This window comes from Cavia porcellus, unplaced genomic scaffold (genome assembly GCF_034190915.1).
Source record: "Cavia porcellus strain 051 isolate PalLab524CR breed Dunkin Hartley unplaced genomic scaffold, mCavPor4.1 scaffold_16, whole genome shotgun sequence".
NCBI lineage: Eukaryota > Metazoa > Chordata > Mammalia > Rodentia > Caviidae > Cavia > Cavia porcellus.
In genome coordinates this window covers 6,930,333-6,957,587 of record NW_026947499.1, presented here as the reverse complement: position 1 = coordinate 6,957,587, position 27,255 = coordinate 6,930,333, and the positions used below count along the sequence as shown (strand labels likewise).

Below are 27,255 nucleotides of genomic sequence, written 5' to 3'. Positions count from 1 at the left end.
GCCTCTATGAAAGACGATGCACCAGACCATAGAACTGAGATCCTGTGTGCCAGAGACGGATGAATTCATCCAAAGAATCAATCCAGAGCAGGGCTGCTACCAGAAACAGGTGGTTCACAGACACCTTTCCCGGCCTGATGCTGGCTCTCACACGGTGCCTCTCTCTTCCTTCCATGAATACTTCCAAGCATCTCTGCTTGTGCCTGGTGCTAGGGATAAAAAGTTCAAGAACCACAAGGGGGAAGCCAGGCATGGTACCCTATGCCTGTTAGCTTAGCTACAGTGAGTTCAAGACCAGCATGCACTACATAACAAGACCCTGTCTTAAAAAAAAAAAAAAAGAGGGGAGATGATTTCTGCCCATAAGATGATGCCCTTACAATCTAGTGGGTGCAAATGAAAACATCACGCAAAACATAAAATACCACTGTGACAATGCCACAAAATAGCCGGCAGAGCCTATGGTATTATAGTTTAGCTTCGTCATGGATGTCAAGAAGTCTTCCTTGGGGCTGGGGATTTAGCTAAGCAGCATAAGCACTTGCCTTGCAAGCAGACTGTCGTGAGTTCGATCCCCAGTATCGATAAAAAGGAAAAAGACCAAAAAAGAAAAAGGATGACTGAAACCTTAGCAAGTGTTTTGAAAATAACAATATGTAATATATAACAACCACTGTTAAATTCCTATTATCAGGCCAGTGGTGGCGAGTTCAATCCGTGGTGTCAAAAAAAAAATTCCTATCACCTTGTTTTGAAATACTGTATTGATACTGCTTTTTGTTGTTGATTTTTTTTTTTTTTTGCTAATTGATTTTTGTTTTTTTCTCCTTAAAAGAAAAAGGATGACTGAGGTGAAATCTGAAAAGCAGGCGTTGGGCTGGGGACATTGCTCAGCCGTGTAAGTACTTACCTGCAAGATCCTGAGCTTGATTCTCAGCAACAAAAAAAAAAAAAAGGCAGGTGTTAGCCTTAACCTGACATGATGGTAATCCCAGCACTCTTGAGGCCGAGACAGGAAGATTGCTAAAGTTGGAGGCCAGCCTGGACTACACAGCAAGACTGTCTCCAAAAAACAAAACCAAAATGCAAGAGTACGTGCAAATGTCCTGAAACAGGTAGGAGTGAGAAGGCAGGAGCATCAGATCATGGCTGTCAGCCTAATCCGAGCTTCTGTCTGCTGCTGCGGAATGTACTCAGGCTTCATTTCTGCTTGACAAGCTGTCTCTCTGTTTCATGGACCACACAACAGGATATTAGTGGGAGAATGGAGGAGGCCCAGAAGGGACCTGCACATGTGCCCTGCGGCTCCTCTTCATTGAGGCCCTGTGCCTCCCTACACAGCAATCACTTGGGAACTTGTCCTGCATCCCAACACCAGAATCAGCCTCAGACCCTCGGGGTGGCCCCTAACTTGGGGACACCAGCCCTGCCCAACAAAGTCCTGTCTTTGGAGGTTTCATACTTGTTCTGTTTCTTTGTTTCATTTGTGTATGTTTTTGAGGGAGGCTTTTTGGAGGTGGGTTGAGACAGGGGTTTCCATATGTGATCCAGGCTGGCCTTGAATTCACAGGGATGCCCCCTTCTGCCACCTCAGCCTTCTGAGTGTTGGAATTACACGAAATGCCATCACGCCCTGAGACCAGGTTGCTGAATTTAAATCACCTGGCCTGCTGCAGCACTGACAGAGCTGCTTCCTGCAGTCACTAACGCTCTGATGCTTTAGGTGCTTTCTGAACCCTTCACTTGCCCGCTCAGCCAATTTATGCCTCATGAAGAATGCACCGTTTCATCTCCATTCAATACTCGGCTTCTGGCTTCCACTTGAACTTTGACATTTGACAGATACAACAAGTAAGAAGTTCACAGGGCCAGGCGTGGTGACACACACCTATAATTCCACCCCTCAGAAGGCTGAGGCAGGAGGACCATAAATTCAAGCCCACCCTGGGCAATTTAGTGACCTACGGACATTTTTGTTGTTGTTTTCTCTTTTTTTGTCTTTTTCTTTTTATCGGTACCGGGGATCGAACTCATGACCGCCTGCTTGCGAGACAGGTGCTTATGCCACTGAGCTAAATCCCCAGCCCCAGTTGTTGTTTTCTTTGACACAGGGTCTCACTGTGCAGTTCAGGCTGGACTTGAACTCACTTTGTAGCCTAGGCTGGTCGGGAACTCACAACAATCCTCCTGCCTCAGCCTCCCTAGTGCTGGAATTATAAGTGTGCACCACCACACCCAGCTCTTAGGGAGACTCTTATTTCAAAATAAGAAATAAAAAAGAGACTGAGAGGGTAATACAGTATAAAGGCTCTGGGTTCAATCCCTGGCAACCATTTCCCCTCCCCCAAAAAGTAGATAAAGGTCATTCTCCACACTCTTCTAGTATTTTTCTTTTTTTGAATTTTGAGGCAGAGTCTTGCTATGTAGTTCAGGCTGACCTTGAACTCACTGTAGCCCACACCGGGCAGAAACTCAAGGCGCTCATGTTAGAGTGCCTCTAATTTTGTGTGTGTGTGTCTTTTTTTTTTTTTATCAGTACCAGGGATCAAACTCAGGACTGCCTGCTTGCAAGGCAGGCGCTTATGCCACTGAGCTAAATCTCCAGCCCCAGAGTGCCTCTAATTCTTAAAGGGACTTTGAGTTTTGAGTTTAGACTTTGTTCTATAAGGCGCAGGGAACTGAGAAATTTTTTATATACAGAAAATCATTACAATTGATGTGCATTCTAGAAAGATCACTCTGGGGCCCAAGTGCAGTGGCACACATCTGTAATCCCAGCACTTGGGAGGCTGAGGCAGAAGGCTCACCTTGAGTTCAGCACCAACCTGGGCTGCACAGTGAGTTCAGGGCTAGCCTGGACTACACAACAACACCCAGTCTAAAAAAAGAAAAAGATAAGCACTTGAGCTGGAGCAGAATTGTTGAGCAATGAAAGAAATATAGGAGGGCTGGGCGTGCTGGCACATGCCTGTAATCTGAGCACTCGGGAAACTGAGGCAGGAGAATTGCTGTGAGTTCATGGTGGTGGGTCAGATAGAGAAGCACTGAGGAGGAAAGGACAGGGTGGCACCTCAGTTTCTGACCTGGGTACCTGGGTAGATAATGATGCCACTAAGCAAAGATTTGTCCCCGGAAGGGGAGCAGGTCCAATACAAAAGGTCGTGAGCTTGGCTGTAGAGGTGGAGACCCTTTTGCCTGTCTCCTCCCTGGTAATAGACTGCCTCCCGATTTCCCAACTGACAGGACCAGTTTGCTTCTCCTGACCTTGCAAGCTGAGCTGGCTCCACTGGGCCACTGGGGGCCGCTGGCTTCTGTCTCTTCACAAGCCTATGTCTACTGGAGGAGTCCCCAGAACATGCCTGCAGAAGCTGCCAGGCCCTTCTACCTATCAGGCTTGCAACTGTCACTGTGGTGAGACCCTGCTACCTCTGTAAGTTAACAAGGCCAAAAAATGCAGGAAGGGGCAACACAAGACTGACCAGGGAGAGGTGTGTTCATTAGAGGCCAAAAAGGAACAATCAACACAGGCATGGTGACACACACCTGGGATCCCAGCACTTGGGAGGCTGAGGCAGGAGAACTGCTGTGGTTTCTAGGCTAGCCGACTACATACTGAGTTCAAGGCCAATCTAAACTACACAGAGAGGCTCAGTGGCACAGTGCCTGCCTGGCAAGTGTGAGGTCCTGCGTTCAAATTGCCAGTGGGGGAAAAAACCCCACAGCTGCTTGCCTCTTCAAAGACAAGGAGCAGAGGGGGTTGGGGGGAGAGAAAAAGGCCAGTTAACCTGTTCGGGGGCCAGCTGGGCTGCATAGTGAATTCAAGGGCAGCCTCAGCTACATGATGAGACCCTGTCTCAAAAACAAACAATTTAAAGTAAGAAATGTATTAAACAGGTTGTGGAGGGAACCCTGAATGTTGAGATGACAAATACAGGAAGGGGCCACCACCTCGGAGGCTGGAGCACAGAGACCGTGGTTCTTGCCATGTGCACAACCTGGGCAGCTGTCCTGTCCTCTGCCTCTGCAGGGTCAGGTGCTGCCAGGCCCCCTAGAGCCCTGAGGGTGGGGAAAACGAGCTGTTCTGGCGCTCTGCAGGCCGTGGCTGGAGCTCACAGCCAGCTGAGCTACCTAGTGAGTCCGTATCTCAAACAATAAGTAAAGAAGTAAAATAAAGGACACTGTCCGAGGGCATTGCATAAAGAGGAATTTGGGAGCCAAGAGCCTAGCTACCACTCTAGGGCCTAGGGTGGGGCCCCAGCCGCAGCCCACATTCCTGCCCTAAACCCCCACCATATACTCTGTCCCTGTCACTCTGGGATTCTTTCTGCTTCCTGGGCTAAGCATTTGTATGTGCCCTTTCCTCTCAGAAGCACCTTCCCCTCGGGTCTTCCTCATTTAGCCACCAATGAAGAGGATGGCTCTGGCGTCACCAGCCCTGCCCCGCCTCATGCTCCAAAATAGTTTCCATTTTCAGGTACCTTCCAAGTCATCTTCTGGCAACGTATGGAGGCTCTCACCTGTCATCTCAGCGCCCTGAAAAGCTGGAAGATCACAAGTCCAGCCAAGCCTGGGCAACTGAGGAAAATGTCTCAAAAGTTAAAAATAAGGCCGGGGATTTAGCTCAGCGTCATTAAGTGCCTCCCTGGTACCAAAAAAGAAATAAGTCAGTTGTGGAGCCCCATACCTATAGTCCCAGCATTCAGGAGGCTGAGGCAAGAAGATTCATTGTGAGTTCCAAGGCCAGCCTGAACTACAGACCACAATAAAATAAACGTATACACAAATATACAAAAATGTCAAAAGTTATGGGAATGTCAATTAGTGGAAAGTCCCTCATTTCAATCCCCAGTACTGCATAATAATAAATAATTATAATAACAATGTGGTCTCTTCCTTTTTTTATTTTTATTTTTTATTTTTTGGTACTGGGGATCAAACTCATGATCTTGCCCTTGTCAGGCAGGCGCTTATGCCACTGAGCTCTTCCTTGGCCCTCTTCCTTTATTTTAGTTACTCTGGGGGGGCTTTTAAGACAGTCTTGCTCTGTAATTTAAGCTAAACTTGAACTCACTACATAGCCCAAGTTGGGTACAAATTCATGACAACCCTCCTGTCCCAGCCTCCTGAGTGCTGGGATTACAGGAAGAGCTACCACATGTGTGTAGTTGGTCTCTTTGTTTGGAAAGATGAACTGTGTCCTTTGGAGACCAAAACAATCCTAATATTTATTACTTTTCAACAAATGTTGAATTAATGAGTTTTAGAGCAAAAACCTCTCTTTATTCATTTATTTATTCATTGATTTTGGGTCTTTTTGAGACAGGCTCTTGCTTTGCAGTTCATACTAGCCTTGAGTTCACTTTGTAGCCCAGGCTAGTCTCAAACTTGCAGCAATCCTCATGCCTCAGCCTCCCAAATGCTGAGATTATAGGCATGTGCCATCATGCCTGGCCTGTGTGTGTGTGTGTGTGTGTGTGTGTGTGTGTGTGTGCGTGTGTATGTAAACTTCTACATATTAATGGAAGGTAGAAGGCAGCTTGGAGATCACAGACCAATTCTATCATTTGACAGCCAGGGAAATTGAGGACCAGTGAAATAAAATGCTATGCCAAAGAGCACATAGCAAAGTCATGACAAAAGTGTCACTTTCTGCTTTTCCCAGTAGCTGTTTGGTTTCTTTTGAGACAGGGTCTCTCTTTGTAGTGCAGGCTGCCTTGGAACTCACTATGTAGCCCAGGCTGGCCACAAATTCAAATTGATCCTCATGTCTCAGAGTCCTCCAGTGCTGGGATTCCAAGTGTGCACACCCACGCCCTGCCACTTGAGGGTGTTTTCCCAAACTTTGTCTGCCTTTGTGGAGCTTGGGATGGAAACCCAGAGCCTCCCGCACCTCAGGCACACACTCCGCTACTGAGCTGCACCCCCAAAGTGCCATAGCACTCCAACTTGCTTTTCTGCTTCCTTGGTGCAATGGGAGGGTCCTTGATAGTAGTGCTGGTGGTGACCCAGTACCCAAAATGTTCTTAGGGACCAAAAAAAAGGGAATACAAGGGACCTCTCCCCCACAGCTCCAGGAAGGGCACCTCAGAGAAGAGCAAAACTGGATGCCTGCCCTGATTCTAGAGAAATGAATGCCCACAGCGCCTGGGCTTCTCTGGACACCTGGTGACTGGGGCTCCCAACCTCACTATCTAGAAGAGTACACTGTCAGGATACTGATTTGGCCCTGCAGTTAAACCACCAGGTGATCTTGGGCAACAAGTAAGTCACCTATCTGTTCTGCCACTCTGTCTGTAAAACGGATGGGTATGTAAGGATAGGATCTGCGACTTCCTAGGAAGCCGACCTGCTGACTAGTTCTACCTGGCAGGACTCAGATACTACAAGAACAGACTCTGAATAAACCTTTCAAACTTAGAATGAATGGACCAAACTGGGAGAGACGTCTTCGTGTTAAAGATGCCCAACAGCTGGGTGACCTAGGTTCCCCGGGGTCAAAGGTCGAGTTCCGGTCAAACTCCAGAAATACCGGAAGTCCCATATCAGGTCTTTACTGAGCCCTGGCCACCGGCGCGGGATTAAAACATCAAAGGCGGAGCTTCAACACCAATGAGAGGGAGGAGCTTACGGCCACCCAATGGTAGCGCGGGTGTCATTCACCTCAGCCAATCAACACCAGGAGTCCCATAAATTTAAACCCCCTCCCACCTCCTCAGTGGAGACCTGTCCCGAAAGCGTTTGTAGAAAGTGAGGCCGCTGGCCCCGCCCAGGCCGGGGAGGCGGGGAGGAGGGCGGGCTGTGTCTGCGAGTTCACCTATCACGACCCGCAGCCTGCGGAGAGGCGGGCAGTGGCGCCAATCAGGACAAGCAAGTGCAGCCCGGCGGAGCAGTTGGCTACAGTTGTTGCAACTTTTTTCGAAAGCTAGGTTTCCCGGGAGATCCCAGGCGGTGACAGAGCCCGGCTATGGCGAGAGGTATCTGCCGAGTTGGTCAGCGCTTGGGGTGGCCGGGTGGGGGTTGGCCCTGGAGCAAGCCAGGAACGGCGGCGGGAGGCACCCTCCCGCGGGTGGAGTGTGGGCACCCCGCGGCGGGGGAGGAGGCGCCCGCGGACCCTTGTCTGCCCCCCAACTCCTGCTTCCGAGGACCCCGGAGGCCCTTCCCCCTGCTGCGCCTTTATTTCCCCTCTCTGAAGTGTGGACGCCCGCTGCCGCTGTCTCTTCCAGAGGTAGCGGATCCATATGTCAGAGCTCACTGCAAACTATAGCTCAGGACACCTCCAGGGAAAGGTTGTTAATGACAGGAGAAGGGGGAGCGGGGCTTCGCCCACCCTAGTGCTCTCTCCTGGAGGTCACCGCGAGGCCAGGGAGTAGATTGGTAACCTACATCTTGGGGAGCGTGTTGGAGTTGGCGTAAGTGCCGCCGAGGCACCTTCCTGCCCCCACGGCCTGAGTCAGCTCTGCGCCGCGGGGTGAGGCCAGGCCCCACTGGCCCACTTTGGATGACACGGGCCCCGCGGCATTTCCCGGGGTTCCCTTTGCCCGATCGGGTTAGGACTCCAGCCCACGGGCGATGGCGTGGGTAGGGTGTACCGTGGGGCAAGAGATGTCCCCGCCTGAAGTCTCTCTTTGCATAGTTTGCAGTCAGGATCGCGAAGCCCACATTATGCGGCAAAGAAATTTCCAGCCGCTTGGTCATTTCCAGCCGCTGTGTCTCTGCACTAAAGGGCCAAAAACTTAAGCGTGATAGTGGAGTAGCATTACCATTTTTTAAAAAATGTAAGTTGGAGCATTACATTTTGCTTGAAATGCCAAGGTACCACATGCTAGTAGGAACTTGCCTCAATGCAGTAAGCTCTCTATAGCAGTAATAATGAATGAAATCATGATGCATTCAGCGAATATTTATTGGGCCTCTTTGTTTGCAGGCCCTACAACCAATTGCATCATTTGTTCTCCCAACAGTCCAGTATGGTCTTTGGGGACAAGAGTTCCCCAGATTCTGGTGAAGAAATGAGGCATAGTGAATTCAGGTTAAAAGAGCTTCATAACCCAATTCACAGAGAAAATTAAGACTAATATTTTTCTTTAGGAAAGTGTTAAGCGTTAAGAGTATATTTATCTAATCATCCAACAAGTCTTAGTAAAACTATGATTCCTTGGTTCATTTTTACCATCATTGCAAAACCATCTACACTACCTGTTTTAACAGTAGTACTTTTTTTTTTGTCTTTTTCCTTTTTATCAGTACCAGGGATCGAACTAACGACTGCCTGCTTAGAAGGCAGACGCTTATGCTGCTGAGCTAAATCCCCAGCCCCTAGTAGTACATTTTTTTAAAAACTTGCTTAAATTAATCTATGGGGGGAAAAGCTAGCCATCTATCATTGAAATACTTAAAATATGGGCATTTAATAATTGCCTTTGCAGGCCAGGCAATTTATTATCTTAGTCAATTTTTACAAATTGTTATTCCCATTTTTCAGAGGTGGAAGCTGAAGTCCAAAGTCATTGTCCAGAGTAGCCATACTGGGCTGGGGATATAGCTCAGTCACACAACACCTGCCTGGCAAGCAGAAGGTCCTGAGCTGGGTTTTTCAGTACCAAAACAAAAAACAAAAAACAAAAAAACAACAGCAACAGAGTAGCCATTTATTCTTTGCCTTGTTTTACCTCCTTTGTTTAACCACAGTGAAGGTGAAAGTCTTCAGCTTCTATCATTATCATAGTAGGCTTACAAGTCATCTTTGTAGTTAGTGGTTCATGATCTTCACTATCATTTGACCCCAGATTCATAGAGTTACCTATCATACTATAGTTTCTTAGGGTGGTTTTTTTTTTGGAGACAGGGTCTTGCTATGTAGTTCAGAGTGACCATTCTCCTGCCTCAGCCTCCTGAATGCTGGGATTATAATCAAGTGCTACCACACCAGTTACTGCACTATTCTTGTAAACAATTAAATTGAATATTGAGAAATATAAATACTAAATCATTTACAGGATATTAAGCAGTTCACTCTGACAGTCCCCTGGATCCTGCTAATGATCTTCATCTTTTTTTTTTTTTGTACCAGGGATCGATGGTACCTGTCACTCTTGCCTGACAGGTACTTGTGCCACTGAGCTAAATCCCTGGTCCTGCTAATGATCTTCAGATACCAGGCAACTGAAATTTTATAGTCATGTGGATATTTATAACACCAAGTATGTTAGTTTGGGAAGGCTCATTCCATCTATTTGTCCGTCTCTTTCTGCCATTACCAAATAATTCCCTTTGAATTGTTCTCTCTCCCATTTTTCTCTCTCTCTCTCTCTTTTTTTTTTTGTCTTTTTCCTTTTTATCGGTACTGGGGATTGATCTCACGACTGCCTGCTTGCAAGGCAGGCGCAGTATGCCGCTGAGCTAAATCCCCAGCCCCTCCCATTTTTACTGTTTGTAGTTTATTATCCCTTCACAGCTTTGATGATCCCCCAAAACCCAGATTTTTATCATATCATCTTCACTGCTCTCTCCATCCCCAGCTTCCCTATCACTCCAAGGATTAAATCTACAGTTGTCATGGCCTCCAAAGTCCTGCTGACCCCCTGGCCTCACAAGGCTCCATCTGCCTTTATGTTTACTGCTGTGTCCTTAGCACAAGATCTGGAACAAAATAGGTATTCAAAAAGGTGTGGTGGTATACTCCTGTAATCCCAGCACTCGGGAGGCTGAGGCAGGAGGATTGTTGCAAGTTCAAGACCAGCTTGGGCTACAAAGTGAGCTCAAGGCCCACCTGAACTGCATAGAGAGACCCTGTCTCAAAAGACAAGAAGAAAAATAGGTATTTTATAAATGTTTATAGAGTGAATAAATGTATTAATATGTTAGGGTTTGAATTTAACACAAGCAATACGCATTTTTTTTTTTTTGAGACAGAGTCTTGCTAGGTAGTCCAGGCTGACCTTGAACTTAATATATAGCCTAATATGGCCTTGAACTCATTCATGGTGATGCTCTTGCCTCAGCCTTGTAAGTATTGAGGTTACAGGTATCCACCACCATGCCTGGCACAATATATATCATTTATGGTAAACTATGCTTATATAGTGGAACTGGGTTCAAATCTCACCCAGCTTCTTTGCTTTCTACCAGTGATTCATCTGGTCTGAACCTTGATTTCCACATCTGTGAAACAGGAATAATGGCAACTTCTCATAAATTGTTGGGAAATTTAAATAATGCAATATGATAGGAACTAACACATTATAAACATTCAGTAAGTGTCAGTTATTAGTGATATTGCTGTAGAATTGTATTTGTGTAAAATCCTATATTTCTGTTGATAGGTACATTTGTTATATACCTATAAATATGCACAAAGGAAGGGAAGATTTTCAAAACTTAAACTGAATGATTTGCATTTACCTCTTTGGGATACTGTAACAGTTTTCTGCTCTGCTGATGTAGAGACACTTCAAAGTAGCTGAACCTCAATGTCAAAGTCTTGCTTTTTTGGGTGGGGTCTAGGAGGGGAGGTTGAGACAGGGTCTTACTTTTAGTCTAAGCTGGCCTTAAATTATATAGCCCAGGCTTGCCTCCAATTTGTAACTATCTTCCTGCCTCAGGTTCCTGAGTGCTGAGATTACAGGAGCACACCAGACTGGCTCAGAGTGTCACTTTGAAATCCTCTTTATCATCCTGGTAGTCTCTGGTGCTTAAGTGTGTTAGGATCTTCAAAGGGCATGAGCTGCCTTACCTACATCCTGGACTTAGTGGTTGGGAGCGGGGAGGCTGCCTTGAAGGATTTGAAGCCATGAACTGTTCACTGGGAGGTGACACCCTGAGTGGTCTCCTGTCTCTTTAGTCCCACTCAGTCTTACGGCTTCTAATGGGAGGCCAGCGTCAGCGGGAGCCACTCGTTTATTTGCAGATGTTGGAAGGTGCCCAGGTAGAGGATGGAACACAGGGTTCTTGGTTTTTACCCATAAGGAAGCTGAGGGTCAGATTGGGGAAGTGGTGTGGCTGTAGTCAAAAAGGGGGTAGCTGTGGAGAGACATAGGCAGCAGGAGCTGGCCGATCTCAAGTGTCTCTTTCGCATCTATGACTTTGCACAAATTCAGTGCATCTTTGGCTGAGGGCCCACAAGGCCTAACAGCTGCTGTAGAATCCTGCCTACCGTGGGCATTTTGTCATGGGGACTGGGGAGGGCACAAGGCCACCTGCTATACCCTTCTGCAGCACCAGATGCTCTTCCCACCCTCAGTTGCCTCCTCTGCAACGGAGAAGGTAAGGGCTGAGCTTTTTCACCCTCGGCCGAAGTCTACTCACCACTTGTTGTGAGAACTGACCCAGGCTTTTTACTTCTCTGAGCCTCAATTTCCCCATCCGTAGCGAAGACTTAAGGTGTTTACCCTCCACAGGCTGTTGGGAGGTTTAAATGATAACATATGCAGTACAGGCGCCTAGCCCATTTATCATCGCTTGCCCAGGGGCGCTGTCCGCACGGGGCCTTCTACCGGCCAAGTACAGACTGCCTAGGTTAGACACCTTAGTCCCATCCTTTCCAGGTTCTGGCGTCGTGGATGCAGCCCTTGTATATCTCTGAAAACCTAAATCCCTATCTTGGGCTGGAGAGCGGGCATAAGTGGACCCCTGGGGCTCCCGGGGAGTTTTACGCCGGCCCGCGCTTGCATCCGTAGCTCACCACCTGCGCCCTCCTCCCCGCGCCCTTCCCCCGCCCTGCCTGTCGCGCTCAGCGATACTGACTTCTCCTGGCACGGATCGGGCTCCCAGAATACCCGCTGCGCCCGCGAGAGAAGGCGCTCGGCCGCTGGAGCCTGGCCGTCACAGTCGCGTTTCCCCCGCGGTGCGCGCCGAGTGGCTGAGCTCGCGTGCGAGGGGGCGCGCCCGAGCCGGGATTCGCCGCGCCGCTTGGCCCCTCCCCGAGCCGGCGCCGCCTCCTCCTCTTCCTTCTCCTCCTCCGAGCCCTCCCTCCGTCCCTCGATCCCTCCCTCCTGCGTCCCTCGCTCGGGGCGGCCGGGGCTGCCGCGGCGCGCGGTGCCGGCCGGGCCTCGCTCGCCATGGGGGAAGGGGGCGCCATGGGGCGCCGCCGGCCCTTCCCCGGTGCGCCGCGGCGGCGCTGGTGGCGGCGGCAGCAGCAGCGGCAGCGGCAGCGACAGCGCTGGTGGCCGGGCCGCGGCGGAGGCGGCGAGGGCGAGGTGGCGGGGCGCGCCGCCATGGGCCCGGCCGGGCTGCAGGTGGGTGTGTCGGGCCCGGCCGCGCGGGGGGCGGGCGGCGCGCGGGGCCTGGCCGGCCCGGCCGGCGGGGGGACGACGCGGACCCAGGCCCGCCCCGGCCGGCCCTCCGCCGCCGGGCCCTCGAAACATGGCTGCGGCGGGAAGCGCCACCGCGGCGCCCGGCCCGGGCGGCCCCGCTCCCCGCCCCGCCGCGCCCTGAGCGCCCCCTCCCCCGCTTCCCCCGGGTCCCCCTCTCCAGGCAGGAAGATGTCCAAGCCCCGCGCGGTGGAGGCGGCGGCGGCGGCGGCGGCGGTGGCAGCGACGGCCCCGGGCCCGGAGATGGTGGAGCGGAGGGGCCCGGGGAGGCCCCGCACCGACGGGGTAAGCAGGCTCCCTCCCCGCCCCCAGCGACGCCCGCCCTCCCGCCGGGCGCGTGGGCTCCTGGCCCCCGCCCGTGCCCGCAGCCGCGCCGCCCAGGGGCGCCGGGCTGGCCCGACTGCTTCCTTTTCCGCTGCCTGGCTGGGAGTGGCGGCCACACTGGTTCCGCCAGAGCCTTGGCAGGCAGTGTTTGACCTCAGAAAAGTTTCACTGCTCCTTGATGGCGTTTGTGCTCCCGGAGACCCAGAGTCCCCGGAGGTGGCTGCGTTCCCAGGGTGTGCGGGTCCCGCTGGGGTCGCTTGGCGAGGCCACCCGGTCGCTGACCTGGTGTTTAATGGCTTGCCTGGCAGCAGGGCCCTGCAGTGTTTCTGGGGAAGCTGTCCTCCACTGGGATGGCCTGTGCTCTCTTGGGGACAGATCCCACACTCAGAGACATCAGCAGTGACCAGTACCGCCCATGGCTGTCCACAGCTAGTAAAGGCAAGGCGTGGCTTGCGAGAGAGTGACCACCCTAGCCTCTGCCATTAGAAGGCCTCTGGGCTCGGTGATCCCGGAGAGGGGCTAGGGCTGCACTGGGCTTCCTGAGGGCTCAGTACTGATAAGCCCTCCCAGCTGACCTCAGGAGCCCTGGTTAATCAGATTTCCACAGCCCTGTTTCTGTGCTAAGAGTTGCTGCTGCTCGGCCAGGGAGGGCTTAATTCAGCCTGACCCAGCCGGCCCTGTGGATTCCCAATCTTTCCTGGGTCATTCCAGCCTCCCCCTGCTGCTGGTAGGTTACCCAAAGGGGATAGGCGGGCACACATGGTTCTCCTGCTGGCCAGATGTCCCCTAGGTGACAGGCATCAGAGCTCACTGGGATTAAGAAGTGTTTGATTTGAACCCTAGGGAGCCTTAACTTGCCAGTGCTCCCCTGAGATCCTGGACTGGCTTCCTCTGGTGGCTTCTTCCTTGAGAGATGATGTCACTGTAGTCTGAATTTTGCCCTAGCTCCCTTTAAAATGCTCTGGATCTTTGTTTTCAGATTTTCAAAATACGCCTTTGTCTTTCTAGGAGAACGTATTTGCCGGGCAGTCAAAGATCTATTCCTACATGAGCCCAAACAAATGCTCTGGAATGCGTTCCCCCCTTCAGGAAGAGAACTCAGTTGCACATCATGAAGTCAAATGCCAGGGGAAACCATTAGCCGGGATCTACAGGAAACGAGAAGGTAAGCCTGGTACGGGGCCCTGCAGACCCCAGCTGGAGCCTTTGTCTTCCTAAAGAACATGTATAGACACATTACATTAGAGAGATTTGAGCTGTGTTTGCTATAAGCTAGAGCAAAAGAGGCCAAAGAGTAGCCAGTAGCAGGCTATCTGTCCTGTCGGTCTTACGGCTTCTCCGTGCTTTTGTAAGCTTAGTGTCTTCTTCAGGCCTGGCTTTGCCAAGTTGCCAAACCGACACGCCTGCCCTGAAGTTGGTGAGGCTTTTGAATGCTGAAAGTGCAGTGGTGGTGGTGTGAACATGGGAAATGCATGAGACTGGGCATGCGTGAGGCCCTGGTTTGCTCTCTGACACCCCCTCCCCGCCCACTCCCTGCCCAGCGCCAAAAACAATTGAGCCAGAAAATACATGGTTATGGAAAATTCTCTCTGGCTCTGCAAACAAATGGAACCCTCTGAGGATCTTGTTCTCATCTGAATATTTCCTTTCAAAGCTCCCCCCAGTTCTCCTTGCTCCTGTCTAATTAAAACTCGCCTGACAGGGGCAGAGCCTTGGGCTCCCAGCAGCTCCCGTAGGAGGAAGCTTTGTCTTTACTAGGGCAAGTGTCACAGGCACTGATGTTAGCAGAGCTCAGATCTGAGACAGGGAGGTAGGGACGCAGTCCTTGGGCAGGGGCTGGCTGCCCTCAGTGTGATTTCCCCCCAGGGTACTGGGCGGTGCTACTTCCATTGGTCTCAGAACCACTTTGGTCACAATCTTAACTCTGCCCCTTGGAAGGGAGAGGCCGAGGCAGACTGCTACTCTTTGGGGAGCCTCACTTGGCTCAAAAGTAAGTCAGGAAAGACGAGCCTCCCCCAACCCCAGGGCTTTTTGGAAGCTCACTTCCAGAGAGGACACAGAAAGGCTTATTTATTTATTTATTTATGTATCAGGGATAGAACTTGTGACTTCGCACTTGCCAGGCAGGTGCTTATGGCACTGAGCTAAATCCCCACCCCCCCCAGAAAGGCTTTTTGACGGGCAGCAGATGCCAGTCTTTCTCCCTCTGAATGCCAGTACCATGGCCTGCGATTATGCTGTACCTGCCACTCAAGTGTGGGGAGAGGGCTGCTTTAAAGCGCGGGCCAGCCAGCCACGCACTATTCTGGAGTGGGGGAGAATGTAAATTGTCTCCCAAGATAACAGAGGATGCAAGCTAGCTTACTTTTTGTCACAGTGTCATGAGATGGCTATGATTAGAATTTGGGGTCGCATGTATTTTGGAGGCACTGGCCATGCTGTTGTACAGGCTCACCTCACAGGCAGTGTTCTGGGTTATACCGGCCCTCCTGGCCTCAGTTTCCCCTGGTCCCCCTAAGAGCTCATAAGGGGAGGATGATCTGGATGCTTTTAATGTATTATTTGTTGCTGTGTATTGAGCTATAAATCACGTACCAAAGCTCATTAGGAGTCCCTTTGCCTTTCCTGGCCCTCACAGTCCAGCAGCCGTTAAAGCCCTTTCTCTGGCTTTGCCTGCTGGGACCTTTTTTGTTTTTTGAGACAGTGTCTCACTTCATAGTTGGGGACATTTCCTACAGATGGTTCACTTAGCATGGCTTTTGTGTCTGGCTTCTTGCACTTAGTGTGATGCGCAGTGTGTGTCAGTGAGCGGCGTGTTCCTTTTCACTGCTGAAACGTCTCTCTGTGTGGGTCATCCATGTTCTGTTTAACTCTTCGTCCGTGGGTGGGCATTTGGCCTGTTTGCACTGTGTGGCTGTTACGTATAAGCCGCTACATTCATGTGCAGACAGATGTTTTTAATTCTCTCAAGTAGATGCATAAGAGTGGAATTGCTGGGTCGTACGGTAATCCAGTGTTTTTGAAGTTTTTGAAGACCTGCCAGACTTTCCCAAAGTGGCTGAGCCATTTTACATTCCGATCAGTAGCGTGTTATTTATATATTTAAAAAAGTAAATCGTTAAAAAAGATGAAAGCAAATAGTTGGGCAGAGCTGCCGCTCAAGGCTGTTCTCAGTCACAGCATTTACTGTGCTGTCACTGGGCCGTCAGGCTGCCAGGCACTGTACAGAGAACCATTGTAGACGCCAGCTTCATCCTTGTTTGAAGAGAAAATTGCCTTGACAAGGATCAGAAGTGAGGCCTGGCGTGGTAATTACACCTGTAATTTTGGGAGGCTGTCAGGAGGATCACACGTTTGGGTTCAGCTTGGGGAACTTAGCAAAGCCCCTTCTGAAAATAAAAACTAAACAGGAACATAGTACAGTGTTAGAGTGGCCCTGAATTCCATCTCTAGCATGATACATGCCAAAAAGAGTCAAACCAGGCCTTTGCACTGTGCTGGCCATGGGTGGTGACTCAGACCCAGGGCATGGCTGCCCAGCACTGCCAGGACGCGCTCTTCTCAGCCTGCCTTACCACGCTGCTGACGGTCCCCGGACCAGAGGCAGGCTGGCGAACGAGCCCCTCTCTCACTCCTGCCCTCTGCCGCAGACAAAAGAAACGCTGCGAACGCCATACGAAGCGCCGTGAAGTCCGAGGAGCAGAAGCTCAAAGATGCCAGGAAAGGTCCCCTGGTCCATTTTCCAAACCAAAAACCTGAAGCAGCAGAACCTCCAAAAACTCCAGCCTCGTCTTGTGATTCTACCAATGTGGCCATCGCCAGGCAGGCCCTGAAGAAGTCTCTCAAGGGCAAACAGGCGCCTCGGAAAAAGTAAGCACCCCTCGGCCTCGCTTCTTCACACAGCCCCCACGTTCCTGGCCTCTGTCCCTGCAAAGGCTCAGACCCCCTCAGCACCCCAGTGCCATTGCTTGTCAGTGTTTCGGCATGGCATGTGCCAGTGCCCAGGCCTCCCCCACCCTGTCTCTCAGGCCCCCTTGTCCAGGTGAGCAGGTGCCCTTGGGCCCCCTGGCACAAAGGCACCTAAGTGGCTCGGTTTCCACATGCTGTCCCCCGAGGAGCGGAGTGTGGCTTCGGTCCTGATAGCCATGTTCCTCTCTTCCCTTCCCCTCCCCTCCCCAGAGCTCAAGGGAAAACGCAGCAGAATCGCAAACTCACGGACTTCTACCCGGTCCGGAGGAGCTCCAGGAAGAGCAAAGCCGAGCTGCAGGTATAGCTCCCAGAGGGTGGGATCGGCCCCAGCCCAGATGGGTATCAGGGCCTGAGCCTTGGGGCAGATCTCGGAGGGGACTGAACCCAGGCCTTCACCCTGGGCTACATTCCTTGCCCCTGTGACATTCTGAGACAGTGTCTTTTTAGTTTGACCATGCTTGGGTCCCACTTTGGATCCTCCTGCGTGTTGGGATGAGGGGTATTTGCCACCTCGCCCAGCCTGCTCTTTTGTCTGGATGGGGTCACTGAGGGACTTGGCCGTAACACCCCCATGAAGGAGTTTTGCAGTCTGTAGCCCACGGCACAGAAAGCCAGGTGCTGTCAGGAGAGTGGCTTTCCTAGGATTCAGTGGCCGAGATGACCCTCAGCGTTTCTGGAAGTTTCCATGAGGTAGTGCAGAATGGGAGAGTGCTAAGGGGGAAGCTTTGCCTGTGTGAGGAGCTCAGGTGTGTCCCTGACCTTCTGCACCTCCACTGCCCTGTCTGGAAACTGAGCGAGGCTGTTGTGAGGGTTAACACTTGTAGGACACATAGACCGGAGCCTGGCACACAGCAGCCAAGGAACCGGGACTGTCACCCCCAGCCTTCCAGTGTGGTCACCTCCTGAGGTTGCAGGCAGCCTTTCCTCCCATCTGGGAACCTGCAGAACCAGTGGACACCCAGACAGGAGGGCAGAGCGGAGGGCTGGCAGGGTACTTGATGCAGTGGGGTGTGGTTATCACCTCTCTGTCCTGGTGCCCGGACAGGCGAGGCAGGTGTGACCTCCCAGCAGCCCCTCCTCCCTGTGCCCCAACTGCACCCTGGATGCTCAGCATCGCTGTCCCACAGAGAGGTGCAGACCGGCCTGGGCAGTGTGAGCGCCTCGGCTCTTCGTGCTAATGCTGCACATTAGGTGCAGAGATCCAGGCGTGCTCCTTTTTTCTATTACTCGGTGGCACTTTATTTGGAAAGGAGAGAGGCATCCATTCCTCTTCCCCACCCGGGAGCAGCCTTGGCTCTGTTTCAGGAGAAAGCAGTGTCGTTTGGCCAGGCTCGGGCTCTTAGAAAACGTCCACCAGTAGTGGCAGCAGGAGGCTGCCTGAGGTCACCCAGGCGGCACTGCAGCGTGAGAGGCGGCTAGGCCCGGGCCAGGGCTCCTCCCAGCCCGCGCAGTGTACACTGGGGGCTCCGAGGCAGAGTAAGCCAGTTTGTCCTGCTGACAGGGAGTTAGCTCCTCCTCCGCCCTGGGAGAGAAGTGGGCTGTGCTGTAGGTCTGCCCAGCGTAGAGCAGAGGAACCAGAGGGGGACCGTGTGTGCGCTTGTGTCCCCAAGCCCGGGGCTGCAGCACCGGCCACTTGCCATGGTGCTGACCCAGAGCCAGCCCCAAGCAGAAGCCACGCGGTGCCCCTCTGTTTGTGCTGGCAGTGGGCCTGGCGCTCGCCCGCCAGCAGGCCGCTGTGGCTGGCACTGGCAGGGCGTGGATTCTCTGGCTGCACAGAGAAAGCCCGAGGGTGCAGCAGCTGAGCCTTGGCCCAGGCTGAGCTTGTCCTGATGCCACTGCCCTCCTGGGCCGGCAGGAGCTGGGCTGGGTCTAGGCTTCAGAGTGGGTAGGAGGGCACAGAGAGGCTGGGCAAGAGTGAAACCGGAATGAGAGGTGCCAAGACCGGGCGGGGCAGGGTGTAGAACCTGGGATCCAGGGTGCAGGGTACAGGCCAGGCCAGGAGGCAGGGTCTGGGCTGTAGTTCAAGGCCGCCTGCACGCCATAAGGAGATCCTGCCTCAAAAACCCAAAGGGAATAAGTAAATACCAACCGATGGGCCTGGAGACTTGCCCTGGGCCCTGGACTTTGTGCTGTGGCCACCACCTGGGGCAGCAGCTGCTTCCTCAGCGCACACCTCCCAGGGCCTCTGGTGGGGCCTGTGCTGATCCCACCTTGGGTCATCAGGAGCCCCGGGGGCTCTGGCTTTCATCCTCTGCTCCCAAGCCCTCTTTACCCCGCGTCCCCCGCCATGCTAGCTGCCCAGAGGCCACCGTGACTGCTGCCAGAATTCCTCTCCGGACGCCCAGAGCACCCCCACAGCTGTCAGTGGCTGCAACCTTGAAGCCCCCACTCGCTGGCCTTTTCCTGCCCTACAATTACTCAGGGTGAATCACGCAGGCAAAAGGCACTGCTCTGGCCATGGTGGCCGCTGTCCTAGCTGGGGGAGTCCACAGGACACTCAGGCCCAGTGCTCTGGGAGTCTGTGTTCCAGCGAGGGCACAATGAGCAACATAAAATAAGAAGACTTGGGACCTTGCCATGGCGGGCCTGAGGCTCCTTTAGCCCAGTAGTCTGGGGAGTTTCTCTGACAAAGTCGCTTTGGAGCAGACCCCTGAAGGAAGAAGTGAGCCAAACAGATGGCAGTGGGGGAAAGGGGGTCATGTGAGATGAGGTGCTACAGGGGAAAGGGCAGTGCAAAGGCCCTGGGGCAGGGTCTTGGTCCTGCAAAACCTGACAGACTGGATTTTCTCCCTGTAGTAGTGGGAAAGCTATTGCAAACCATTTTTTTTTTCTTTAATTTTTGGGGGACAGTACTGGGGATGATTCCCAGGGCCTTCACACTGAGCTATATCTGCACTCCTTTTTTGAGACAATCTTCCCAAGTTCTCCAGATGAGGCTTAGACCTATGATTCTCCTACTCAGCCTCCCAGAGTGCAGGCATAGAGGTATAGTGTGCCGTGTCTGGCCTAAATGGGTTTTAATCTCATAGTTTTAGATTTGTTAGAAAGAGTTGCAGAGATGGTGCAGAGTGCCCTTGGACCTGTTACCCGGCTTCTCTTGGCATCACAGCTGAGGAACCAACACTGTGTGGGACCCTGTGCGGTAAACACGCGAAGCGATGTGACCAGACTCAGATTTTTAAAGGAGCCCTCTGGTGGCTGGGTGAGGAGTGGGGGTCAGTAGAAGCCTGGGAGACGGCGCAGGCAGGGAGAGACTGTCCTAGGGGCCAAGGGACCGTTTGCTGCAGAGATCCCAGCGACAGCACAGGATCTGCCATGTTGCAGTGTGGGTGGTGCTGGTTTGGGGCCCTGTGAGGCCTCTGGGCCCTGGGCAGTTAGGCGAGGTCTGTGTGTAAGAGGTGGTCCCTGTGGTCACCAACACACCAGTGGGAAGGCTCCCACTGGAGGTGGGTGTGGTGAGGTGGCCCCACAGGAGGGGGCTGGGAGGGGAGGAACCTCCGTTCTGATCTGTGCTGGTGGCTTCTGTTGGAAGTGTAGTGCACACACCAATGAAGCAGGTCCTGGAAGGAAAGGAGCACGTGTCCCACCTAAAGTGTATATGACTTCTGATCTGCCATAGGTGATTTTTTTTTTTTTTTTTTTTTTGGTCTTTTTTTGAGACGGGGGTCTCGCTATGCAGTTCAGGCTGGCCTTGAGCTCACTTTGTAGCGCAGACAGGTCTTGAACTTACAACAATCCTCCCACCTCAGCCTCCTGAGTGCTGGGATGACAGGCGTGAGCCACCACGCCCAGCTCACAGGTGATTTTTTAGATGGGGTCTTGCTAAGGCACTAAACGGCCAGTGCTGGGCTCTTAACTTGTAATACTCCTGCCTCAGCCTCCCCAGTCCTGAGATTATGGGCATGCGCCACCATGCCCATCCATGCGGTCTGATTTGCTTCTAAGTTATAAGTGCATTTTATGGTCCGGTGACTCCTGTTGCTGTCCGTGATGAGGTGGCATATTGCAGCCGAAAAGCACAGACAGGAAGTAAAAGAAACCGGAAGTGGCCACGGTTCCATTCGTCTCAGCAGCGCCCCCTGGGGGTCAAGCCTGCACTACACCCCGTTTCTGTGAACTGCCTGGAGGCAGGCTGGAGTCCCCACCCAGCCCAAGGACCTCCGCAGTGTCCTGACCTGGGCGCTCTGAATCTAGGCAACAGGTGCTAAAGACAGGTGGCTGATGAGAAAAGGGGGTGCTTGGAGCTCCAGCCTCACCGGCCCTGGGGTCCTGCAGGGTAAGCAAGAGTAGATGCTGATACCGCTCTGTTCTTTCCTCCCCATGCAGTCAGAAGAAAGGAGAAGAATTGATGAGCTGATCGAGAGCGGGAAGGAGGAAGGCATGAAGGTATGGGGCACTGACACAGCCGCTGAGTGGCCCAAGCGTCTCGGGGTCACCCAGGACTCGACTCTTATCTGGTTGCCAGAGCCAGCCAGACGCTTGAGGAAACGTCACTGAAGGAGATGTAAATTTTGTTTGCTTGATTCTTTATTTTTGCAGTGCTGGGGATTGTTCTGGGGTCAGAAAGCACCCCCAACACACACTGCGTTTTTCATGTCAAGATAGGGGGTCTCGCTATATTGCCCAGGCTGGGCTTGAACTTGGAATCCTCCTGCCTCAGCCTACCTCCCAAGAGCTGGGATCAATGAAGTGAGCCACCATGCCCAGCTATGATTTTATATTTTATATTTAGTATATTCGCAGTTTGGTGCAGCGTTACCCTTGTCTTAATGCCAGATGAGTTGATTCTTCCCCAGGGGGAGCCTTGTACCAGGAGCAGCTGCTCTGCTCTGTCAGCCCCCGTCTGCCCGCTCTCTCTCTGGCTGTGCCCTTCTGTCCATTTCCGGTCAGTGGGATCCCATGCTGTGGGGTTGGCTGTGTCCAGTGCCCTTCACGTGACGTGCTGTGTGGGTACAAAGAGAAACAGAATTCTGTCCCAAATCTAACTCTGCTGCTCCCCGACCTGCAACCCAGACTACTCGGCATGTTGCACACATGTGTGGCCCAGGTGGCACAGGGAAGAGCCCTGACTCCAGGGTGAGGTGGCCACGGGCTCTGCACCAAATCCATGGGAACCCAAACTTACATCCTAGGCCCCTCCAGTTACTGCTGTCCAGTTCCATGTGTCACAGACACTGGTGAGGGATGGTGACATGAAGGAGATATTGGCACTGCTCCAGACAGTATAGGGCATTATGGATCCGAATGTCTGCCACACCACTTCTTGGCTGTGTGGCTTTGGACATATGGCTCAGCCTCTCTCAGCCTCAGTTTCCTCATCTGCAAAATGGGGCAGCACCCGTTCCAGCTCTGCTGAGGGTTTGATGTGACAGCGTTTTCCTGACATGAGGCAGGTGCCTTGAGGGTTGGATGGAGTGCCAGCCTCTTGTTCTAAGCCCTCTCTGAAGTGGTGCTAGAAGTGGTTCTTCCCTGTATAGCTGTACAATATGACTTAAAAAATACAGAACACACTGGTACCATTGTGAGACACTGTGTTTGCTCACCTGCCCTGCTCACTGGATGTGACACTGGGCAGCTTGTGGCTCTTCCCGAAGGTCAAAATGACCTTGAATTACAAACCTTTTGAATGGATTCAGAGCATACGGCAGTCACAACGACACAACTACAGACTCAGGAAAGAGCACTTATGGATACGCTTCAGCAAATGGCGGGAACCACGGGACTACTGTGTTTGAGGTGAGGGGAGGCCTTAGGAAGGGATTCATGGCAGTGTACATTTCAGTTTAATACATTTTAAAAAACTTAAGCTGGGTCTGGTGGCGCATGCTTGTAATCCCAGCACTCAGGAGGCTGAGGCAGGAGGATCATCGTGAGTTTGAGACCAGCCTGGGCTACAAAGTGAGCTCAAGGCCAGCCTGAACTGCACAGTGAGAGCCTGTCTCAAAAAAACAAAAAAGAAAGAAAACAAATTAAACATTCCCCATGGTTCCCCTTCACACCTCGAACAATTGTGTGCACTTAGAAAATCCCTCCCCTCCAGCACACAAGACCGTGGACTTCACTTTGGTGGAGCCCCCTGGGTAAGGCTGGCAGGGCAGGTGGCGAGGGTCTCGGCCCCCGGAGGGCTGCTGTGCCTGCCGGCTTCTGGTCACCACTGCAAACCAACTCTCACCCCCTCCTGACAGATTGACCTCATCGACGGCAAGGGCAGGGGCGTGATCGCCACCAAGCAGTTCTCCCGGGGCGACTTCGTGGTGGAGTACCACGGGGACCTCATCGAGATCACCGACGCCAAGAAGCGAGAGGCGCTGTACGCGCAGGACCCCTCCACGGGCTGCTACATGTACTACTTTCAGTATCTCAGCAAGACCTACTGGTAAGCGGACGGTGTTTTGGTTGGCTTGGTTTTTGTTTATTTTTTGAGACAGGGTCTGGCCCTGCAGTTCATTGTAACCCTGGGTGATCTTTTTTTAGGTGCTGGGGATGGAACTCATGACCTTACACCTACCAGGCAGGCACTCGTGCCCCTGAGCTAAATCCCCTGCCCAGACTGATTTCGGATCAGTGCAGATCCTCCTGCCTCAGCCTCTTGAGTGCTGGGATCCAGGTGGTTTTTATTTTTGGAGATGAGGTCTGGCTATGTAGCCCAGGCTGGCCTTAAACTCACAGTGGCCTCAGCTTCCCGAGGGTGGGATTTATAGGGGTGTGCTGCTGAGCCCTGCTTCTAAGTGTATTTGCTGTTGCATGGCTTTTCCCCAGAGCCGAGAGGATGAGCTGCAGGGTTGGGGAGCCCCAAAGCTGCCCTTTCTCAAAGCTGTGACACAGCTCTTCCGGTGTTTGGAGCTGGAGCTGCCCTGGTGCCCGTTCACCCAGGGCGGACTTGTCACATTGAAGCCCACTCGGCAGCTCCCCTGGCCTCTCCCCGATAGGGCATAGGGTGTTTGGTGTTTGGTGAGAACAGCTGTGGAAACTGCTTTATTTATTTTATAAAAGTCTCCATTGTTTCTCGTGCTTCCATAAGGGATCCTTTGAGCCATACGGGAGGCAGAAGGATCTCAAGTTCAAGGCCAACCTTAGCGAGTCAGCAAGACGTTGGCTCAAAAAAAGAGCTGGCGGTCCGGCTCAGAGATAGAGCACTTGCCTGGTGTCCAGGAAGCACTGGCACTGGCCCCATCCCCAGCACCATGATGGCAAAAGAGCCCTTGGGACCCACCCCACTGTCTCCAAGTCCCTCACCCAGATACCTAGGACCTCTCTGAAAGACACAGCTGCTGCTTTTTTTTTAAACAAGATCTCAGTGAGTTCAGGCTTGCCTGGAACTCACAGTGATCTTCCTGTCTCAGCCTCCCAAGTGCTGGGATTACGGCCATCACCACCACACCCAGCTTCACAAACAGCTTTTTGGTGTTGAGAGTGGGTTGAGATAGAATTGTTTTTTTTTTTTTTTTTTTGTTTGTTTGTTTGTTTGTTTTTTGGCTTTTTCCTTTTTATTGGTACCAGGGATCGAACTCACGACTGCCTGCTTTCAAGGCAGGCGCTTATGCCGCTGAGCTAAATCCCCAGCCCCGATAGAATTGTGATGTAGCCCAGGCTGGCCTCAAACCCTAGGTGATCCTCCAGTCTCAGCCTCTCAAGTGCCGGGGTGCCAGACCTGGGTTGCCACACCTGGCTGCAGAAGCCCGGAATGGCCCTAAATCGTCCATCCCGCCTGGGCCGAGCCCAGGTGACCCTGGCTGGGCCCAGAGCCTCTTTCTCAGTCGAGCCCCCCCTTCCCGGCAGCGTGGATGCCACGAGGGAAACCAACCGCCTGGGCCGGCTGATCAACCACAGCAAGTGCGGGAACTGCCAGACCAAGCTGCACGACATTGCTGGTGTGCCGCACCTCATCCTCGTGGCTTCCCGGGACATCGCGGCTGGGGAGGAGCTGCTGTACGACTACGGGGACCGCAGCAAGGCGTCCATCGAGGCCTACCCGTGGCTGAAGCATTGACCATCGCGCCCACTCGCCGCCCTCCCTCTTCAAGGACAAAGTGCCCTCCAGGGGAGATGGGGTGTTTTCTTTTTCTTTTGTTTTTGTTTTTACACACTTAATCTTAGCAGATTACATCAGATGTTTTTAAAAACAAAAAAAGTATATTAAGATGCCTTTTCACTGTAGTATTTAAATATCTGTTACAGGTTTCCAAGGTGGACTTGAACAGATGGCCTTATATTACCAAAACTTTTATATCCTAGTTGATTTTGTACCTTTTTTGCATACAAGTCAAGCATTTGTGCTTCCGTGCATGCAGTCAAAGACTCGGCACAGATTTTAGAGGAAAGAGTCCAACATGAACTAGGAAGCTGGGCGAGACCCTCCTGCCTCAGCCTCAGAGCCAGGACCCCCCCCCAACCCACCCCCAAGGACAGGCAAGGCGCTGCCCCCACAGCCTGCCCGGGATGTCTCCAAGCTCTTGTTCTCATGTCTAATAGGCTCACCGTGAAGCGTATGAATCTTTTTTTAAAAGAAGGGTTCGCAGTAAGCTCGTCTTCCCCTCTGCTTTCTTGAAAGCTTCCTAGGCCCAGGCGCATGGGCCAGGCATGAACTTGCTCTTCCATAGACTGCTGCTTTTCGGGGTCTCCCAGAGCACTGGAGAGACTCACGCTAGAGGCCGGCAGGGCTGCCCGAATCTGGGTTCATTCTTTATAGAAATGTGAACACTGAGTTTATTTTAAATAATAATAATAATAAAATAAAATAAAAAATGGGACAAAAAAAATTTTAAAAAAAGAAAAAAGGAAAAAAAAAAAGCCCACAGAAAACAACTTACTTGCCGGGCGTGGTGGTGCATGCCTGTAATCCCAGCACTCGGGAGGCTGAGGCAGGAGGATTGCCCCAAGTTTGAGGCCAGCCTGGGCTACATAGTGAGTTCGAGGCCAGCCTGAACTACATAGTGAGACCCTGTCTCAAAAAAAAAGGAAAACAACTTGTATATAGGTCTTGAAATGAGTGAAGTGGCTGCATTATTGGTTTTAATTTTAGGGTTTGGGGTTTTGTTTTTGTAGAAGAGACTTGAGATGGTTCTCTATTCTAATAAAAAATAAAGTTTTGTAGTGGGACCAGAAATGACTCCCCACTCCTGCCCACCCGGCACCGCTGGGTTGAGAGTTCCAGACCTGCTGTCGGGGCCTCGCGTGTGTTAGACCGCCTGGTGTCCCTGCCACAAGGACAGAGGAGCTAAGGTGGGGCCCAGACCCCTGCCCAGCCACGCAGGCACATGGACAAGGCTCAGGGCTCACCTTGAGGGCCCGTCAGGAGCAGGTGGTTGCCTCCCTCCCAGGGGGACTGATTATGGATGCCAGGGTCCTTGGGGCCCGGGTCCCCCCCTCCCGCCGGTGCTAGCGAGAGTCTTCCCTGCCCCAGCCTGGCCAGTGCCCCAGGAAGATCCGCCCTGTCCCCACCAGAGCGCAACCTTTTGAGAGATGATGTCTTAGTTGTACCTGTTTGCAGTTTCGCTTTGTATTTAAGCAGACAAACAAAAAAGGAAATAAACTTGAAAAAAATTTGTCATCATAAAAATGAAACAAAAATTAAAATATTTATTGCCAGGCGAGGCCACCTATGTGTTTCTCTGTTTTTACCAGGCAGAGGTAGAAAAAGGGGCAGGATTTGATTTCCTGTTTTACACCACCACGTGGCTAGGCTGTGAGGGTTCACATGGTCTTTGGGTTGGTTTTTTTTTTTTTTTTTTTTTTTCCTTCAGTACCAGGAATCAAACTCATGACCTTGCACTTGCCAGGCGGGTGCTATCCCACTGAGCCATATCCCCAATCTTTATGTTTTTGAGACGGGATCTCAGTTTGTAGTCCAGGCCAGTTTCAAGCTCACAGCAATCCTCCTGCCTCTTCCTCCCCATTGCTGGGGTTACAGGCATGTGCCACTGTGCCCTGCTCGGTGTTTTTGTTTTTGGTGGGATTTTTTTTTTTTTTTGTCTTTTTGAGACAGGGTCTCACTATGCAGTTCAGGCTGGCCTTGAGCTCAGGCTGGTCTTGAACTCGAAACGATCCTCCTGCCTCAGCCTCCCAAGTGGTGGAGTTACAGGTGTGCGCCACCGTGCCTGGCTGGTTTGTTTTTTTTTTGACAGGATCTCGCTATGTAGTGCAGGTCACCAGCAAGCTCATGCCTCAGTTTCCTCCCCTGTCAGGGGCACTTGTAGAGATGGAGGTGGATATGTGTGGACAGAGCCCTTGGGAAGTTCCTGTCAGCCGCTGCAGCTGCCATTCACCTTGGCAGTTCTTTGCAGACTTGGTCTTCAGTGACTCAGCTCTGTCAGGTGTACGCCTGGGGGGGCGCCCTCGGCTTAGACATCTGGCAGCTGCTCCCACAGTGTCCGCCTTGTGACAGCTGAAACTTGTCCCTCCAGTAGGAGCAGCTGGCTCACCTGTCTGCCCTCTGAGGCATCCTGGGACTCAGTCATCACCCTGGAGGGCACAGTGCTGCCTGCAGCTTTACTCCCAGGCCCTAGAACAGCACCTCTGGCTCCAGGCCACTTCGCTGTGTCACCAGGTGTCCTTTCCTTCTCTGTGGTGTGGAGGCAGTAGTGTGTTGGGGGCAACGTGAGGATCTGAAAAGCGAGCCCATGAAGGCACCTAGACTTGTGCCTTGCATGATAGT

General features: G+C 52.3%; 1 protein-coding gene across 5 annotated transcripts; it reads left to right on the top strand.

The window, feature by feature from the left end:
* Positions 1-6,864: 6,864 nt before the first annotated feature.
* On the top strand, positions 6,865-26,199 carry Kmt5a (lysine methyltransferase 5A). 5 transcript variants are annotated; one of them, XM_063225508.1, is made up of 8 exons: positions 6,865-6,974; positions 12,472-12,593; positions 13,641-13,797; positions 16,283-16,502; positions 16,812-16,899; positions 20,928-20,987; positions 22,787-22,977; positions 24,381-26,199. In XM_063225508.1, the coding sequence occupies exons 1-8, from the start codon at positions 6,965-6,967 to the stop codon at positions 24,589-24,591; spliced, it is 1,059 nt and encodes a 352-aa protein (XP_063081578.1). In that variant the 5' UTR covers positions 6,865-6,964; the 3' UTR covers positions 24,592-26,199. The 5 variants fall into 5 exon arrangements, with proteins under 5 accessions (XP_063081578.1, XP_023417769.1, XP_063081579.1 ...); XM_063225507.1 differs by lacking the exon at positions 6,865-6,974 and adding an exon at positions 12,005-12,233; XM_023562001.2 differs by lacking the exon at positions 12,472-12,593 and having other exon boundaries at positions 6,956-6,974.
* Positions 26,200-27,255: the final 1,056 nt, after the last annotated feature.

What these genes read in the sequence shown, in the direction of transcription:
- Kmt5a (XM_063225506.1), top strand. Translation starts at nt 12,057, where the DNA reads ATGGGGGAAGGGGGCGCCATGGGGCGCCGCCGGCCCTTCCCCGGTGCG. An exon ending in GATCTACAGGAAACGAGAAG is followed by an intron (nt 13,798 to 16,282) that starts GTAAGCCTGGTA and finishes CCTCTGCCGCAG; the next exon opens with ACAAAAGAAACGCTGCGAAC. An exon ending in TATCTCAGCAAGACCTACTG is followed by an intron (nt 22,978 to 24,380) that starts GTAAGCGGACGG and finishes CCTTCCCGGCAG; the next exon opens with CGTGGATGCCACGAGGGAAA.